This window comes from Monodelphis domestica, chromosome 5 (assembly GCF_027887165.1).
Source record: "Monodelphis domestica isolate mMonDom1 chromosome 5, mMonDom1.pri, whole genome shotgun sequence".
Taxonomy (NCBI): Eukaryota; Metazoa; Chordata; class Mammalia; order Didelphimorphia; family Didelphidae; genus Monodelphis; species Monodelphis domestica.
Window position 1 is genome coordinate 158176459 of NC_077231.1, and position 18451 is coordinate 158194909.

Below are 18451 nucleotides of genomic sequence, written 5' to 3' on the forward strand. Positions count from 1 at the left end.
CAGATTGTTCTTCAAAAAGAAAAAAGGATGTTAATAGGAAATCAGTATACATAAATACACATATGCACACATATATTGGATATATGTTACATATATGCCACATATATTACATGTGTATACACACACATATATATTTAGCTTTCTGGAGTGTGGTAAAATTCAAACAGTTTGTAAGGAAAATAGGGAAGTAAGCAAATGTTTCTTTTATTTGAATTTGGCACTAATGCAGCTGATCACCTATTCTAATAGGTTATCATAATGATGCTGTCTTGGTAAAAAATAGCTATTCACATTTGTGTAATCTGGGAAGTATCAGCATATTTCAATAAAGAGAACTTATGTTCAAATTAATCTCATATATTTAGTGCCTGGCCTCAAGCTTTCTCATATGAAAAATGACATGATTAACAAGATGGCCCCCATAGTCCCTTCAAGCTTGAGATTATTATTATAAGACCCTGTTACCCTGATTTCACAAACTCAAAGTACATTTTTGAAGTCAAGCTAGTATTCCATGTAATGTACTCCTGATGTACTCAGCAAAGGTTTTAGTTTTTGAGAAATTCAAGTGAGCATGAAACCACCTGAGATAGATACATATGCAAATATAAATACCTATAGATTTTGGGGTTGAATATGTAAAATTATAAAATCATGGGAAATGAATTGATTGTATTGTCATATATGTTTGCTACCTGCTTAAACGTTTGAGCTTCCTCTGCAAAAACAGATAATATTGAATTGAATTATAGATATTTCTTCAGAAATAACTTTTTGAAAACATCAATGCAATAAATAAAAATGTTTTGTGTACTCAAAAATGTTATGCTCATTATTAAAATCTAAACTCTTGCAAAAATCTCTGTACTTTAATGTATAGCCCAATATAAACCCATCTGGCTTGAGTGTAATTTTTCTAGGATCAAGGTTATTACAAATAAATGAAAATTGCCTTCCTGTCATATTGCAAAGGAGTGCAAGCAAGTGATAATAAATAGCCCTTATTGTGTGGCTGAAATAAGAAGTGCCTGATGTAAATTGGGGTTAATTACATTTTGATTTAAACCATAGCTCAAGAAGAAAACACTGGAAGTGACAGTCTGGGATTATGATAGATTCTCTTCCAATGACTTCCTTGGTGAGGTAAGTTTCACTCCTTGTGTCCTTGTAAATAAATGATTACCTCAGACTCCAGGATCTCTTTTTCTTTTTTTAAGCCCTTACCTTCTGCATTAGAATCAATACTGCATATTGTTTCTAAGGCAGAAGAGGGGTAAGTGCTAGGCAACAGGGTTGCTAGGATCCAATAGCTAGGAAGTATCTGAGGTTGGATTTGAACCCAAGACCAGACCTTATCTCTGGACATAGCTCTTAATCCACTGAATTACCTAGCAGATTTGAGATAGGCCTAATAGAAAATGTGTTGGCCCTGTTTCTTTTAAAACATTTTTAAGCAAATTAATTTTTATAGTTAGATTCCTTATATGATTATGACTTTATGGCTTGACTTTGAAATTATACATTCACATAGCTATTCACTTTGAAACATAGTATCTTGTTTGTGAAGAAATTCCCAGACTAATGTATTGATATAAAAAGGAAATAGCATTTGTACTAATTATGTATAGTTAATGACTCTATGTTAATAATTGGTTTATTATAATTGATATAATAATTTGATAGTTATATAATTGTATTATTACTATTGATTATAAATCAATTATTAATGCATTATGATGTATTAAAGATTACCAACAGTTAATTTTTAAAATTTTAATGTTTTCATTCTGAATCTGTCAAGGCAAAAAGTTACCCTGGGTTTTCAGGTGACTCTGGATATGACAGCCTGACACCAATAACTTTTTTCAAAGTACTGAATAGTTAAGTTAGGGAAGAACCATCACTAAAAGTTTGGCCTTGAGGTGATTATTATTTAAGATTCTATTTACCAAATTTAAGATGGGTTGTGATAAGCAGCAATAAAAGGGACACATTCACTAATTAAATCATAGACATTTTAAAGAGCGCTATGCCTGGAATTAATAAAACTGAGTTCAAATATGGCCTCATAAATTTATTAACTCTGATTTTAGAAAAGTCACTTCACCTAACTATTCATCATTTTTAATCTGCAAAATGTAATCAATAATATCAGCTACCTCTTAGAGTTGTAAGGATCAAATAAGATAATATTTATAAAGTGCTGAGCATAATGACTAAAACTAAGTGCTATATAAATAGTAGTTATTCTTGTCATTTTATTTAGTGAAATAACACTTAATTTACAGTGAATCAAAATACATTGGACGTTTGCCTAAATATGCTTGTTCTTTTTGTTAGGTTAAATGATAACCTACTCTGTAAATCTGACATAGTTTAACTTGAAAATTGGCAGCTTTATTCTTGAAAAAATAAGCACAAAGGTACTGAACCAGAATACTTTTTAAGAAGGTAGAATGAGCAAAAAGGGAAATAGCAATGAAGAAAACAGATTGGAAAAGCATCTGTCCTAGATTCTTATTTTTGAAGGAAGTCTATAATGGAGTTGACATGTTTGTTAGGTTATAGTGGGCTGGATTACCAAGATATTTAGAAGAGGGTTATCTATCAGAGGCATAGAAAAATGAATCAATCAACGCATCAGTGAAAATTCTATTAAGTCCCTGCTACTTAAGAGGTATTATGGGACCAAAGCCAAAAGTGAAAGAGGATGCTTCTCACAAGGACCTTACATTCTTTTAGGAGCAATAATATCCACATCTATATATATCATGTGCAGTGCAAATACAGGATGAGCTTAGGGTTAGGAAAGGACTTAACATCTGGAGGGACCAAAAATGACTATGTGCTGGTTCATGAATATAGGTATCAAATTTCTAGGCAACCTATATCAAATATATAGAGTATATAATGTGGAATGGGAGTTGAGTTTTGAAGAAAACAAGGGATTTTTAGAAGCAAAAGGTCAAGGGCAATGTGATGGTACGTTGAATAGAGAGCCAGTCTTGGAGTGGGGAGGATCTTGGGCTAGAACTGGCTCCAGAAACTTCTTAAATATGTGACCCTTGCCAAGTCACCTAACTCCATTTGCCTACTCTTTCCTAGAGTCCTTTCTAGGACAGAAGAAAAGGATTTTAAAAAAAAGCAAAAGATCCAATGGGATTCCTTATAGGGGTAATGTCCTTTGAATGGTCTTGTGTACTAATGACACTTCATTGATTGTGGCAAGCCCCAAAACATTACAAATGATGATAAATTACATATGTAGTCACTCAGAAAACAACAAGAAAACCTTAATATAGATACAATCACAGGAAAATCCATGAAAATGTGAGGTGATGAAAAATACTTGTTCTCCAAGTATATAAAATTATGATTTAAAGTCGAATGCACCATTCAATAAGTCAATTAATATGTATTATTATGCATTTACATGTAGTAAGCACTGGAGATGCCAAGAAAGGCAAAAATAGAGTCTCCGACTTCAAAGAGGTCACATTCTAATAGGGGAGATGGCATTCATGTAAATATGTATGTACAACATGTAGCCACTATAAAGGAAAGTTAACCTCAGAGGAAAAGCACTAGGAGCAGGAGAGACAAGGAACACCCACCTGGAAACTCAAATATCTCATCCATCATCTCAGACACTTCAAAGAAACAATTAGCTAAACTAAAATTGAATAAGAGGAGTAGAAATTGCTGAATTATTACTGAAAAATTCCAAGTTTTCTGAAATAAAGTAATCTCTATTTAACACTAATGTGTTTCTCCATTGGTTTATGATTGTGTGCCATTTCACTGAACATCTTTGAAAAATTATAGCTGCAATGTGGCTCAGTGAGAGGCAGGCCTGAGGATAAGGGGACCTGATTTGGACAAGTGACTTAACCCCATTACCTACACTTTACTGCTTTTTTGCCTTGGAACTGATAATTAGAACTAATTTTAAAATAGAAGGCAAGGGTTGTAAAAAGAAAAAGGAAAAAAGTATTATAGCTGTATATAATATGAAGAGTGAGAGAGAGGCAAAATGATGGGTATGAGCAAGCCACAGAATGTGAAATTGTGCAGTAGAGTTATATAAAGGAGAGTTGTCAAACACACTAGCTGCATGCAACAACACTCCCCATTGAGGCCTGAACCAGATTAAAATATAATTAGTAAATATTTAACAAAATAAATAAAAATAAAAAAGACCATAGACAATGTTATTATGTAGTTTTCTAAGTTAATACACGGTTCACAGGAATCCTTATATATGGTTTAGTGGCCCTCATTTCTATTTGAGTTTGAAATCATTGATGCAAATTATGTCACAAAGAAATATATAGTCAAAAAAATTGCTGATCACATATAAAGAAAATGGCACCTTGAATGGACAGCCTCTGTCACACTTGTATCTTAGCAAGATGAAGAATATTAGAGGAAAATACCTATAATATCTAATAAAACACCGATAAAGGCTTAATGGAGACTATGGACAAGAGGTGCATGGGATAGATAAAAATGGATGGGTTGGCTTCTGCATTGATGGAGAGAACATGTGCATTAATGAGATTATAGATGCAATGGAGTATTAAGAGAAACTAGAAACAATGGAATAAATTAATGACATTTTCTTTAAAAAAAAAAAAAAAGGATACTTCCTCAGGAATGCTGAAATTGAGTATAGTGATCCCATCAATTCAGGGAGATCTGTTTGAGGAATTTCCTCTTCAAAGGAATACCCAAGCCTTCTTGCAATTTATGCTTTTTAAGGAATTACATGGGGACATTAAGAGGTTAAGTGAGAGGACCACATATCCAGTATATTTCAGAGACCAAATCTGAATAAACTTAGGTCTTCCAACCTCTTTGGCCAGTTCTTTATCCATTACACAATAATGAAAGAGATAGATAGGTAGACATAGTCATGTATGCAGACACATGTTTATAAAAATACATATGATAAATATGCATGAATAGATGATATGTATACATGCATGATGTATTTGCATCTCTGCACACCAAGTTATGTATTTCCACAGGAATTATAGCATATATTTGTTTTGGTTCACATTGTTTTAGGCAGGAACAGGGAGCAAATATTGGGAAATAGTAATTATTTCTAATATATTCAAAGATAGGAACAATAATGATCTTATTAAAATATAGTTGGAGAAAAGTGTGCCTGATGCATTTTCCATTAAAGAATATAACATATCAAAATAAAAATTATTTGATATATAAGAAAAAAACATGACAAAATAGGGATTAAGTATATTTTTAAAACCCAAGCATTTTATACATATAAATTAAATCAATTGAGAAATTTCTGCATCATTCACATATAGAGAACAAATGTAGAATAACAATTTTAAATTAACTTAAAGTAAGTGTAGTATACTTATAAAAACTTATATTTTGATTAATTTTGTTAGATTTATTATAAAATTTAAATGAATGCAGTTATGGATTTATTCTAATAACACCTAAATTGTTTTTCAAAGCTTAAAAATATTGTTTTTCACTTAAATTTTAATTATATGCTATTTGATAAGGACAATACAACTATTATAGTCAGTTATATTTCATTTCTTCAGAAATTCATGATTTCTTATTTAATATATATTTTTAACTAAACAACATCTATTTTCTCTCCCTTATCCTAAAGAAGGAGAAATAAAGGAAAAAGATCATAATTTCCTCATAACAACTATGCAAACATACAAATTTCCTCATTGACTATAAATAACTGTGCATATGCATATGTATGTATATAAATATATGAGCATGTGTGTATATATATATATATATATGCATTCTTCATAAGTAGAGATATGCCTCAGTCTGCACCCTAAAGCTATTACATCTTTGTCAGAAGGTGGATAGCATGTTTCATTACTGGACCTCTGGAATCATGCATTTGTATTGCATTGATCATAATTCTTTCAACTTTCTAACAGGTTTGCTATTGCATGCTATAATTAGGAACCTCCACTTGCAAAGCAGATTATGATCTTTCTCCAGTTTAATAAAGTTTAGTTGCTATGACTTAAAAAAAGAATAGTATTCTTCCTATAGCCTACCTAGTAATGATCTTCCTCAAGCTTAAGTATCCTGGTTTGAGATAATAAAGACAAGGTCCATTACTGACTCCAGACTCTAAGCCCTTCCCATTTGATGAGACCAGCTAAGAATTATTTTCTGCTGCCAGAACCTCTGAGAACACAAGGCAGACTCCATGTCACAATAGTATATTGACTTTATGAGAAGACACTCTCTTCAAATTAAACTTTCTGTTGATTTAAATAGTAAGGCGTTACAAATAAATATCTCTTTTAAAGCTCATGAAGGACCTTGTACCCTGCTATTCACATATTCAGATACTACCAATGGTCCACATTAAGTACTAGACCTGTACTTTAAATATATTTTCTTTACTGATTAGGGATATGGGCTGTCGAATCTATAGTCCCTCATTCAGTTTTCCTTCTAGTTAACACATATGTAGTAAGTATCCATTAAGTGTAAGATAAGTGAGGTAGGTGGCATAGTGTGTCAGGCCTGGAGTAACTTCCTCACTTCAAATGTAGCCTCAGACACTTACTAGTTGTGTGACTCTGGCAAGTCACTTAATCCCATTTGCCTCAGTTTTCTCATCTGTAAAATGACCTGGAAAAGGAAATGACAAACCTCTCCAGTATCTTTGCCAAGAAAATCCAAATGGAGTCAAAAAGACAGTACCTACCAAAAGCAACTGAACGATAAGACATAAGATACTATGCCAGATCTATTGAAAGCCAAGACATAAAACAAATAGTTGCTACAATCAAGGAACTTATGTAAAACTAAAGAGATACAACATTTACACAGAAAAAGATAATACAAGGTAATTTGAATATTTGATCCATTTTGTGATGAAAATTATGACTTTGACTCATTTTTAGCAATATCTTTTTAACCAACTGAGAAGTTGAGATAAAAAATGTAGGTATCTGCATATAAAATATATAAATATTCAATTAAATGTTAAGCTTATGTTGTTCAAAATACTTTCACTCAAAGAGAATAAGTAGATTGTGTACCTATCACTGTCTTTCTATATTATTTTGAAGGTATTGATTGAGTTATCTAGCACTTCTCACCTTGACAACACTCCTCGATGGTATCCTCTGAAAGAACAGACAGAAAGCATTGACCATGGAAAGTCCCATTCTAGTCAAAGCAGCCAGCAATCCCCAAAACCATCTGTCATCAAAAGCAGAAGTCATGGAATATTCCCTGATCCATCCAAGGGTAGGAAACCATTCAGAAAGAACACATTTGTTATATATTTGTGTATGTCCATTTGTCCTCTAAAATATGCATTGCTAATTTTGTGGCATGTTCCAGTGAGGATATCACATTTTAAAAGAACAGTTTCTGAATATACAAATATTGTAGTGAATTTTAGTTAACACATCAATAAAAGTTCCAAAGAGTATGATATTCAACTGAACAAAACCCATTTTGCTTTTTTTTTTCTTTTTAATAATTGTTTTCTGACACTGTGTTCTAGCTTCTTTCCTTCCCTCCAACCCCCCCCCCCCAATAGCGGGTAATATGATACAGATTGTATATGTGTTATCATACAATAATAAAATACTTATTCCCTTAGTTGTCCTGTTGTGAGAAAAGGTAGATATCACTCACACTAGAGAAAAATTCATTAAAAAAACAAAGTGTAGAATGATATACTTTAATCTGCATTTAGGCTCCATCATTTCCTTCTGTGGCAGTGATTCATTTGTTTATGACAGATGACTATTTAAAATAACAGACCTGGTACATCACTATCGCTTTTTTCATCCCCTTTGTTCAGAGAAGAAATAAAAAATGAGGTTTAGTGAATGAGATTTAGGAAAAAAAATTCATACTGATACAAATATGTTTACGTGGCAAATTATTTACCTGAAATGAAGTTATTTACAGATTTCAAATTATCATTCTATCTGTACTCTTATTAACACTCAGTAAATTACTTGTCCATCTTCAGATCTATGTGAAAATGGAATTTATTTTGAAAGTGTTCTAGTTCAGCCTTTAGTTAGAAATACATTCAAATCACAAGATAAAATTCACTCTCGAAGCACTCTCTAAAATTGTTCACTGAGTAATAGAAATCTCATCAATTTCTTTTGGTAACATAATAGCCTATGTTAATATGTTGTGGTATTTTCACAACTTTAGATGAAGAATCTTATTCAAAATATCTAACTTAAAACCCTTCTTCAATATTTTAATCTTGTTGCCTCCTATGCCCTCACTAGAAATAAGAAAAAGAATAGCTGTTTGATGACGTGCTTGCTTTTATCCTCTTTCATACAATTTTGAAGTGTGCTGTTTAAAGTTTAAATACTCTCAAACCAGCTGAAGATAAAGCCTGACAAAGACAAGGGATTCTTAAAGGAAATATATTGTTTATTTTTAACCATTTTGTCTCCAGATATGCAGGTACCTACAATTGAGAAATCCCATAGTAGTCCCGGGAGCTCAAAATCATCCTCTGAAGGCCATCTTCGCTCTCACGGACCATCACGCAGCCAAAGCAAGACCAGCGTCACTCAGACCCATCTTGAAGATGCAGGAGCCGCCATTGCAGCCGCAGAAGCAGCTGTGCAACAGCTTCGCCTTCAACCAAGTAAAAGACGCAAATAAATTCCTCAGCATGGCAGCTTAATGTTTATCTGTTGCCTTTCTTTTCCTGCTGTCTCTTCATGTTTGCTTTCTCATCTTGCTTCTCCAGTTCCCTTGTTCCTGATTACTGTTTTATGTCCCTTCATGTATGTTTAAAAACAATCTAAGAGCGTAACTCTACTCCTTTCTATTTGGTTTCATTTTAAAAAATTTTTAATAGATGGCAGTAAAACTGGCTGTTTCTCCATCCTTTCCATCATCCATCCAAACTGACTAATGGTGTTTGATATTTGTGAATGTGGTGTTTTCAAGAGGAAAGATGTGTGTCATTTTCATGTTCTTAAATATCTTGTATACTAAAATGTATTAATTGAAACTTTTGAGGGCTGCTAGTGTTCTAGGTATTACTCTGGGCATACACACAAGCATGAAGAGCAGATTATCAATAAGTTATTTCTGACATAATGAAAGAGTGTGGCACAGATGTGGGGGGGGAGTGCTGGATTTGAAGTCAAAGGTCTTGGGTAAAGTGCCATCTTTGATACTGACTAACTTTGACTTTGGGCAAGTCATTTAGCTTCTGTAGGAACCTCAGGTTTCTCAACTGTAAAAGGAGAGTGTTGGGCTAACTGACTTCAGAAGTCCCTTCTAGCCCTAAATCCCTTGTTGCTCAGATCTGAGAACCAGCAAAGGTTAACCAATAGAACAATGCCATTAATAGGCTTGGAAGGATTTCAATCTTGAAAAAATAAAGGAATGAAGAAGTTTCCAATTAATACTGAATAATACTAGGGAGTCAGCCTCAATTGTATAAATTTGAGATGTGGTAGTTATCTGTGTTATGCTGTCAAATCTTTAAAAACATTTAGGAATAGAAACTTTTACTTGGCCTAATTCTTATAATAAAAAATGGTAGGGCAACATAGCCTTTTCATTATGGAGCACAAATGAGTCTACTCTTTTTTATGCCATTTTTCTATAAGATAAAATGATAGTATAGGGTTGGTTTTTTAATAGTTGTATTCTGGGGACAGCTGGGTAGCTCAGTGAATTGAGAGCCAGGTCTAGAGATGGGAGGTCCTGGGTTCAAATGTGGCTTCAGACACTTCCCAGCTGTGTGACCCTGGGCAAGTCACTTAACCCCCATTGCCTAGCCCATACCACTTTTCTGCCTTGGAACCAATATACAGTATTGATTCCAAGATGGAAGGTAAGGGTTTAATAAAAAAAAATTTTAAATAGTTGTATTCTTTCATTGAAATTCAAAATGCCATTTGTCTAGCACAATAAATTGATTCAGGACTAAAAGCCACTTATTTCCAAACACTGCACACTATAGTATAATTTGAATCTAAACGAAATTACTTAAGGTTAGTTATCAAAAACTTGGATGTAACAACAGTTGACTAAATGTGGCATTGTCATGTTTGTTGGTGTACTGTGAGTGCCCAGAAGCCTTACTCAGAAAGTTGAGAAAAGGTGGTTATTTTGCTTTTCCTTCATTATTAAAGAAACAGCCAGTTTTAATCCCCTTTAGTGCTGTGCATGTGGTGTCTTTTTTGGTGTTTGAGCACACAAGTTATTTAAATAGAAGAAAAAACCTCCACTTGTGTTTGCATGACTAACATTTAAGCTGGTTCCATCTGAGGATACATACTGTGGGTTTCCATTTCACTCACACTGCCACAGCAGCACATAAAAGCGGTCAGTCTAATCATACCAGGAAGCAGCACAGACACAGCATAGCAGGAGTCCTCCCAATTCAAAGAACTCAGTCTGACAATCTGCCTCCACCAGCCAATGACAACAAAGACCCAAGCCAGCTGGCACTCAGGAAGGTGATGTCTGATGGACCAGTCAAGCCAGAAGGAGGTGAGCAGAAAGACGCTGCACACAACAAGAACCCCTCTCCCCTACTTTAAAGTGCCCCACCTTTGTTGTGTCGAGATTTGGTTTAAACATCTTTGCCCTCTTCCTAGTGTGCTATTGCAGGCCTAGCGTATCAGGATCACATCACCATTATGTAAGTCCCAAGACCACTGTGCTGATACTTGACAGACAGTCATTTGTACGTTTCCATACATTGGGTCTGACTTTTGTTGGAAAAAAAAAAATAGATCAACTTTTGTTCATATTGCAGAATGAAATGCATGCAACTAACCTAATCTGTTCAAGCATGATTTGTTGCATTGTGACAAAGCTTGAATTGCTCATAACTACTAGCTTCCCCATTGGAACATAACTCGGTTATTCCTGCATACTATCTCAAGTGTTTTGTTTATGGTTCAGTGGATTTTCAAGCTTCCTAAAGGAAAGCAAAGAAAACAATGTTAATGCACTCACATTTACATGGTGAAAGTTCTCTCTTGATACTACAAGCAAACATTTTCCACTCTTGTTTTGGTAGTTGTTAAGTGTACTATCAGATGTGTTGGGCATGTCAATATCCAAGTGCCTGTGTAACAAATAAAGTATCTTTATTTCATTCCTAAACTACTGGATTCTGAGCCATTGTTATATACTGTATGTAGCATGGTATGAATGTGTCACTTTTTGAAGGGGGCGTGATATGGTTTGTTGCAATAGAGTATTTAATGATGTGACTCCATTGCTCATTTACAGGAACGAAAGTAAAACAATACAGATATTAGTTATAGAGTACTAGGCAAAATTCCTCTTTGAAAAGATCTCCAAGCTACAAGGGAAGTGAATTCAAAATGAAACAAATAGATGTGTTAAAAAGAATGCATATCAATAAGAGAGTTTAGACATCTTCAAGAAATTCCATTGTATTTTTTCTTCCACATCTAGTGTGCTCTTCAATGGGATTCTCGAGTGGATGGGAAATCCTTGTCACAAGCACTCTGCTTTGGAATATATGTTACAACTTGCCTCAGATAGCTGAGCCTTTGGAGGAAAATTGGGAAGACCCCTTACTCTCTTACCTCAACAGGCTACAATTCCTAGAGTAGAGATCCATGTGTAGATAATAGCATATATCTTTATAAATTATTTTCTAGGTTCATTCAAAGTTAAGTATAGGGAAAATAATAATATTTTATAGTATTTCATTAGTGACCAAATAATATGAATTCCAAGATATTCAAGCCTCACATTCCCTACTTCTAACCCTCCTTGCTGAAATTCAACAACCTGTTCTACTACACAACCATAGATTTTCTGTTTAAAGGATGGTTAAAGAAAAATTAAAGAAAAAGTAGGAGGCCCAGAATTTTTCAGGTGGTGTACTTATGGCACAAATCTTAAGAGGTTGTCACCTCATCTCACCTTTTGTTTTCCATTGTCACCATCACTAGTGCCCTTTCACTCCAAAAGATTTAGAAGTGCTAAATTTTTACAGTGCTTACTCTTCCCATTATAAATTCAGTGAATCCTCTGACTTATGATACACCTTTCCCAGAAGTAGTTGAGTCTATTATCCCCTATTCTTACCCTCCAATTTGTATTTTAACATTTCATTTTATCATTACTATAGTGTGTCCAATAGGTAATGAGATTTTCCTAAAATGATGAGAGGCCATGAACAATGTTCCTTGAGTTGACCTTCTTTGGATAGCTTTCTGATAAGTCCACCAAATTTTAAATCTTCATACAGATGGATCTTTGAGAGTCTTTATTTTCATGTGCTTAAAGAACCCAGGATCATCTTTGGGATATAAAAAGGAATTGAAATAAGAATTTAGGGAAGGAATTTTTTTCCAAGATATAATAACAACAAAAGTCAAAAAGAGAGAGACACAAATACAAACTAAATATAATGTATATCATTAAGAAAGAACCAAAAATATACTTAAATCATTTCCCAACTTCACTAAAAAAACTCTTTATAGCCATATAGATAATACACTTCTGTATTTCTTTACTAACATATAACCTTATTTGCTTGCATGGAGACAATAAAACTGGTAAGAAATTTAAATACAAAAAGAATAAGAATTAGGGTAGATCGGTGGCTCAGTGGCTCAAACCTAGAAATAACAGATACTGCATTCAAATCTGACTTCAGACACTTAAGTCACTCCATAGACTAGCCCTTAACCACTCTTCTATCTTGGATTCAATACAGTATTGATCCTAAGACAAAAGGTAAGGCTTTTTTTTTTTTTTAAATAAACTGGTTTGGGCTCATAAATAGTAGAGAAATTATATTATTTATGGGTTTTAGAGGGTCTGTATCCCACTCTTCTATGGTTTTGTAAATCAAAAGAAAGAAATAAAATTCTCTATATTTAGTTCCTGCAACCAAAAGTTCTGAAATCAAGCTTCTCCTGAAATGAGAAGTAATTTAGAGATATAGTTGTACAAATATGATCTGATCACTCTAATTCTAGTACTTGGACTTTAGGAATAATTGGTTAGATAGAAAACAGTAGAGGGAATGCCATAGCCCTATTCCTCTTACCCAATCCACTTCTACAGTTTGTAGAATAAAGGGGCTGTGGACATATTCCAGGAGTAGGGGAGCACTCTCTAAGGAAATAGGCAGCTGTTTTGTTTGCCAAAAGCACAGTTCTGTTACCAGATTTGCTGAAGGGGAAAATTAGGCAGATAAAGCCATACCATTTTTATTCAGGAATATTAAATACTCTTAGTAACTCTGTCAAGGCACTAGGGTATAAGTGGTCCATACTTACACATTAGAAGGCCTTTAAATGCTGAAATTTGAGGACAGTCTATGCATTAGAGAATATAGATCATACCAAATTAGTCAACTAAACCAGTTTAATTTGTAAAGAATTAAATAATCTCTTTCTAAAGCTGCAAATTTAGAAACTGAGGCAAAATTAAAAATAATGTAGCAGACAATGGGCCTGTATTCCTTAGACATCAAAAATGGCACTCACAACAGATTTGGGGGTGTTGGTTAGGTAAGGGAATTGGGAATTAATATCATTTATACATCTACCCATTTATTTACCTCTCACAGAAGAAAGTTCCAGGACATTCAATTGCTTTCCCAAATCACTCTTGAGTCTTCTGATTCCAAAAGCTATTTGTGTCAGTAGAGGGGAAAGTGAAGGAAAATAAAAAAGAACCCCCCCCCCAAGGCTCATGCCTACCTGAACAATGAAGGGATCATGAAAACAGTTACAGAGAGATCAAGAGTGATTCCAGGGAAAATTGCTTGAGGGGGAAGTGTGCTAAAGAAATCTCAGAGTGAGTCAGTCAATTTGAAGTTTGTTCTCTGTCATAGTGCAAATGAAATCTTGTGACAAGACTGAAAAGATGCAGACAGGGAAGAGGAGGGAAGTGTTCACACGGTTGAGAGAAAATGTTAACTGCAAAAATGGAGGGAGAACAAACCTCCAGGAAAAAAACAAACAAACAAACATATATGAACCAATTGGATAATTTCAGTACTGAAAAGTTTTTGTGCCCATGTTTCTTGGCATGAGATTTTCTGTACATTCCTACTGGGGAAATCAAAATGCTTTTTCTAAATATTCATTATTTCTTTCTCTTTTCATTTACTAAATCTCTTTTTTAAGCCCTCTATATTATTCTTGAGTCAGAATTGAGCTCACTAGAAATACTCCTACTTTTAGTATTACTCACATATTTCTGAGTATTTGACATACTCATTAAAATTAACTTGAAATCTTTTCATTACCTTGCTTTGAAAAGTTATAAAAAAGGATAATCAAATAACAAACTGATAGAATTCATTATTCTCTTTTTTCAAATAGTTCAATAATCATATTTTTTTTTATTTTCTGTATTTTTCAGCTATAATCAAAATTCTATTATCTATGTATATTATCATTACAGTATAACACTCAGAAGGAAAAAAAGATACATTTAATGTATAATTACTATCCATAGATTGTGCTTTGCATTTCATCTAAGAATGTCACTACTGAAAGAGCATCAATGAGGCATGTAAAGAATTTTCCAATGATAGCAATTGATCTTTGGTGATCAATCATTACCTTCTTGCTTGGGTACTCATAACTAAGCAAAAATAGGAGCATTACAGAGAGATGGAGAGCAGAACCATCTAGCCCACATAGAGGTCAAACCTATGACCTTGGGCATTAGATTTCAACTGAGCTAATAGGTACTGGACTGAGAGTACATAGAAGGGCCAATCTATAAGTGTAGGTAATTGAAGAGGGTAGCTCCCCACATTGTGTTTTAGAAGGAGCCTAGAGAGGCCCATCTAACCAAAAACAATTTCCCCAGTGGACTACAAATGTTATTGAAATTCCTATTGTTAGAATAATATTTTATTTTGGAAATTTGGTATCAATTGATATCAATAGTCACTAAAAACATTAGAAATATGATATAGATTCACCTTCAAATTAAGAAATCCTAGAGAATTAAGATCATCATATACAGTGCAGATTTGCTTTGATAAGAAGAGGGAATTGGGGAAAGTTTAGTTCAAAAGGATGAGGAGACCCCAGGAAAGCAGGGCACAATATGCAAACATGAATGATTCATTTAATTCAGAACTGGGAAAAGAGAAAGGGAAAAGAAGTGCTAGCTCTGCATTTGTTGTTGTTTCAGTCCTTCCTAATTCTTTGTGATCCCTCTCTTGGCAAAGATGCTGAAGTGGCTTGTCACTTCCTTCTCCAACTCATTTTATAGACAAATAGGCTTAAGTGAGTTTCCCAGGATCAAACAACTAGTAAATATCTAAGTTCATATTTGAACTTGGGTCCTCTTGACTTCAGGCCTAGTGACCACTATGCTACCTTGTTGCCCAAGTAGCACTGCTTATGAAAGTGTGTAAATACACACACTAAAACTATTACTATACCAAATAATGATTTTCAGATTTCAAAGTCTCTGACTTGTTTAGGTGTGATACTTTTCAACCAGATGTTTAACTTTGTATAAATACAATCTACTGCCTATTGGGATATAGAGTTTGGTAAGAAGATAACACTGGTTTTAAATAGTGATGGTAGATGGGCTTTGGGTATTGATTTGTAAGACTAAATGACTAATGAGATGACACTGGTTTTTGTCAATTTTTTTTTTACGTATAGCATTTAAAACACAGATATGTTCAATTATTTGAAGAGTCCAAAATTCTTACAGATTTAAAAATGACATCCTCCCAGAGAAACTTCACTTGAACAAGTGAAATTGAAAGCCTGAGTAAATGAATATGTGGAATTTATTTGTATTTAATGCATCTTTATATACAAAAAGACTCTACAATATTCAAAGCTATTAATAAAAATATATGATTATGGAAATAAATTAGTCAATAGGACCAAGTAGATTAATGCAAACCTGGTATCAATATGACAAAACCAGCAGAACACATACATTTTCATGGGGAAAAGAGCTAAGAAAGTATTGTATCATGGACTCCAGACATGGGTACAATTTTTTTTTTGTTTGTTTATTTTTTAATCATGTAATATAAACACCATTGGGATTTTTTTCTTTTAATTCTGTTACATATTTACTTCTTTAAAAATATAAATATTGTTGCCTTTTGTTTTTATATGGCTATCATTTATGAATGTCTCCATGAAATTTGACCCTCCTTTGTAATAAAGAAAAACAGATAAGCAAAAATAACTGATGTAGCAACACAGGGTATCCAACATTTCTCTCTCATTTACATTTCTCTGTCTCTCTAGCAAGAAGGGGGAAGCATAGAATATTATTTGTGATTAAAATAAGTTATTAACATTATTCAGAATTTAACTTACTTTTAGTGTTCTTTTTATGTATATTAATTTCAGTCTCTGCTTTTTGGTCTAAGTAGGAGTTTACTTTTCTCAAGAAATACTATACAAATTTTAAAAGATTTTACTTCATCCCTTAGAGAACAAAGAGAAATTTCATTTGAATACAACATGCAAAAAAACTGTTTGCTATTTAGTTCAAGTTGTTATTTTAAAAAATACATATAAATGTATGCAATATATGGCAGTGCAAAGTTTTCATTGACTTCAAAGGTGGAGGATATGCCTCCAGAAAATAAATCTCATTCTACATTAGTTGCTTTGCTTTGCTTTCTCCATCTACTCTGATAAGAATACTCATTTACATGGAAACTATTTGAATTTAATGAAATGAAGTAGCATTTTTTCATGATTTGTATCATTTGTAAAATATTCCCTCTTTTCCATATGACAACCTCATGTTTTAAATAGATAGACATTAGTTGTTCCATGAAAAATGTGTTGTTTCTCTTTATCCTAATTCTATCTAAAGTAATTTGGGTGAGGTGTTGTTTTGGTTTTTTGTTACATTGGAAAATGAACTAAATTACAATATCAAATGTAGAATCTATGGAAGAAGTTTGAGTGTCACTTTACTTTGCTGGTTAGGTAAAAACTGCTTATTGGTGGAAATTCCTAATTCCATATCTCCAGTTCTTATTCTTTAGTAAAGCATTCAGTCTCTTCCCTTCAAAATAAATTAAAAATGGAGGAGCAGAATGATAGGTTTAAAAGGGATATAATATACTCTGTCATTCCTTCTCATTCTACCTTGTATCAATCTATTATGGAATTTGGAAAGCAGATCTGTAAAATCACACCTGATTTGTTTGTATCAAAAATTCATCATGGCTCATATATATTGACATGTCATCATGGACTCAAGCATCATCCCTCCTTTTATTATTTGTTAAGATTGATCCTTGAAAACTGAAATCAATCAAAATGCAATGTCCTAGGTAAAATTCACCTGTACAAGGTGTAGTTAGTATACAATAATACTTTTAGTCCCTTAGTATGCAGAATGGTGGGCAAAGGCAGAATTAACTTGGGAAGGAGAATCTTTCAAAAGAGTTCCAGGGTAAGTCCAAATATATGAAGAAAAAAAATACTGTTTCTGTGCCCTTCATTTGTAAGAGGGAACATGACATAGTGGCTACAAAGTGGACTTCTGAGCCAGAGTAACCTGATTTCAACTCCATTCTCTGACATATACTTACTGTGACCATGAGCTGAACTTTCCACGGATCTAAGAAACTTTCCAAGATTATAAGTGAGAGGTCAAGTGCTGATTTGAATTAGTAAAGGGAGATTCCTTATTCAGGAGGTCCCTACACCAATGAGATCACAAGTCCCTTCCCACTCTCTTAATTACATGGAGGAAAAATATTGAAGGATTAGCTTCATGACAGCACATGGGATCATCTAGATAATGTAAACACAAAACATTCAATAACATGGCAGACTAAAATATATCTTTTAATCACTAGAACCTGCTAGAAAAGCACTAGATGCATTTGAATAGGGGTTTGATTTTTATTTGTTTTTAATTATAAGCATAATTTTGTTCTGAGGTAAATCCATTTCAGGATTGAGTTTCAAGAGTTAAGGAAGTTCTGGAGGGGAAAAGAAAAACAATAAACTGTGAAGATTAGAAAGGGGGTAATTTAGATCTGCAAGGTAAGACTCAAAGCAGAATTTCTCATTCTAAGGCTGGGGAGAGTTTGAGGGGGAACCTAACAATGGTCTTGTAGTGTGTGCAGGGTTATCAAGAACACCAGAGAAGATGGTATCTTAGTTACTCAACTCTGCTGAAGATAGAACAAGAGGAAGAAATAGATTGTGACTCAACCGTCAAGATTATATGGCTACATAGTATCACAACTAGTAATAAAGTATAACTATAAATAATCTAGTTACAATATTTCAATAATACTCAACTACCCAATTCAATGATTTTTTTTTCCTTTAATGGTCAGTAAATCAAATGTTTTCTAGTGTCATGTAGAAAAACCCTGAGAAAGTCTATGAAAGCTCCTTCAATTCCAGACTTGAAAAAAAGATCACATTTGTTTAAA

General features: G+C 33.5%; 1 protein-coding gene across 4 annotated transcripts in view; it reads left to right on the top strand.

Annotated features, from left to right (window-relative positions):
- PCLO (piccolo presynaptic cytomatrix protein) overlaps positions 1–18451 on the top strand; it is a 623741-nt gene that overhangs the window by 478362 nt on the left and 126928 nt on the right. For 2 of the 4 annotated variants that reach the window (XM_056799474.1, XM_007504016.3), the window contains 4 exons: positions 1072–1143; positions 7101–7281; positions 8471–8665; positions 10351–10533. In XM_056799474.1, coding sequence (XP_056655452.1) covers positions 1072–1143; positions 7101–7281; positions 8471–8665; positions 10351–10533 — 631 coding nt within the window. The remainder of the gene's footprint in view (positions 1–1071; positions 1144–7100; positions 7282–8470; positions 8666–10350; positions 10534–18451) is intronic. The other 2 variants (XM_056799475.1, XM_007504012.3) reach the window with 2 other exon arrangements.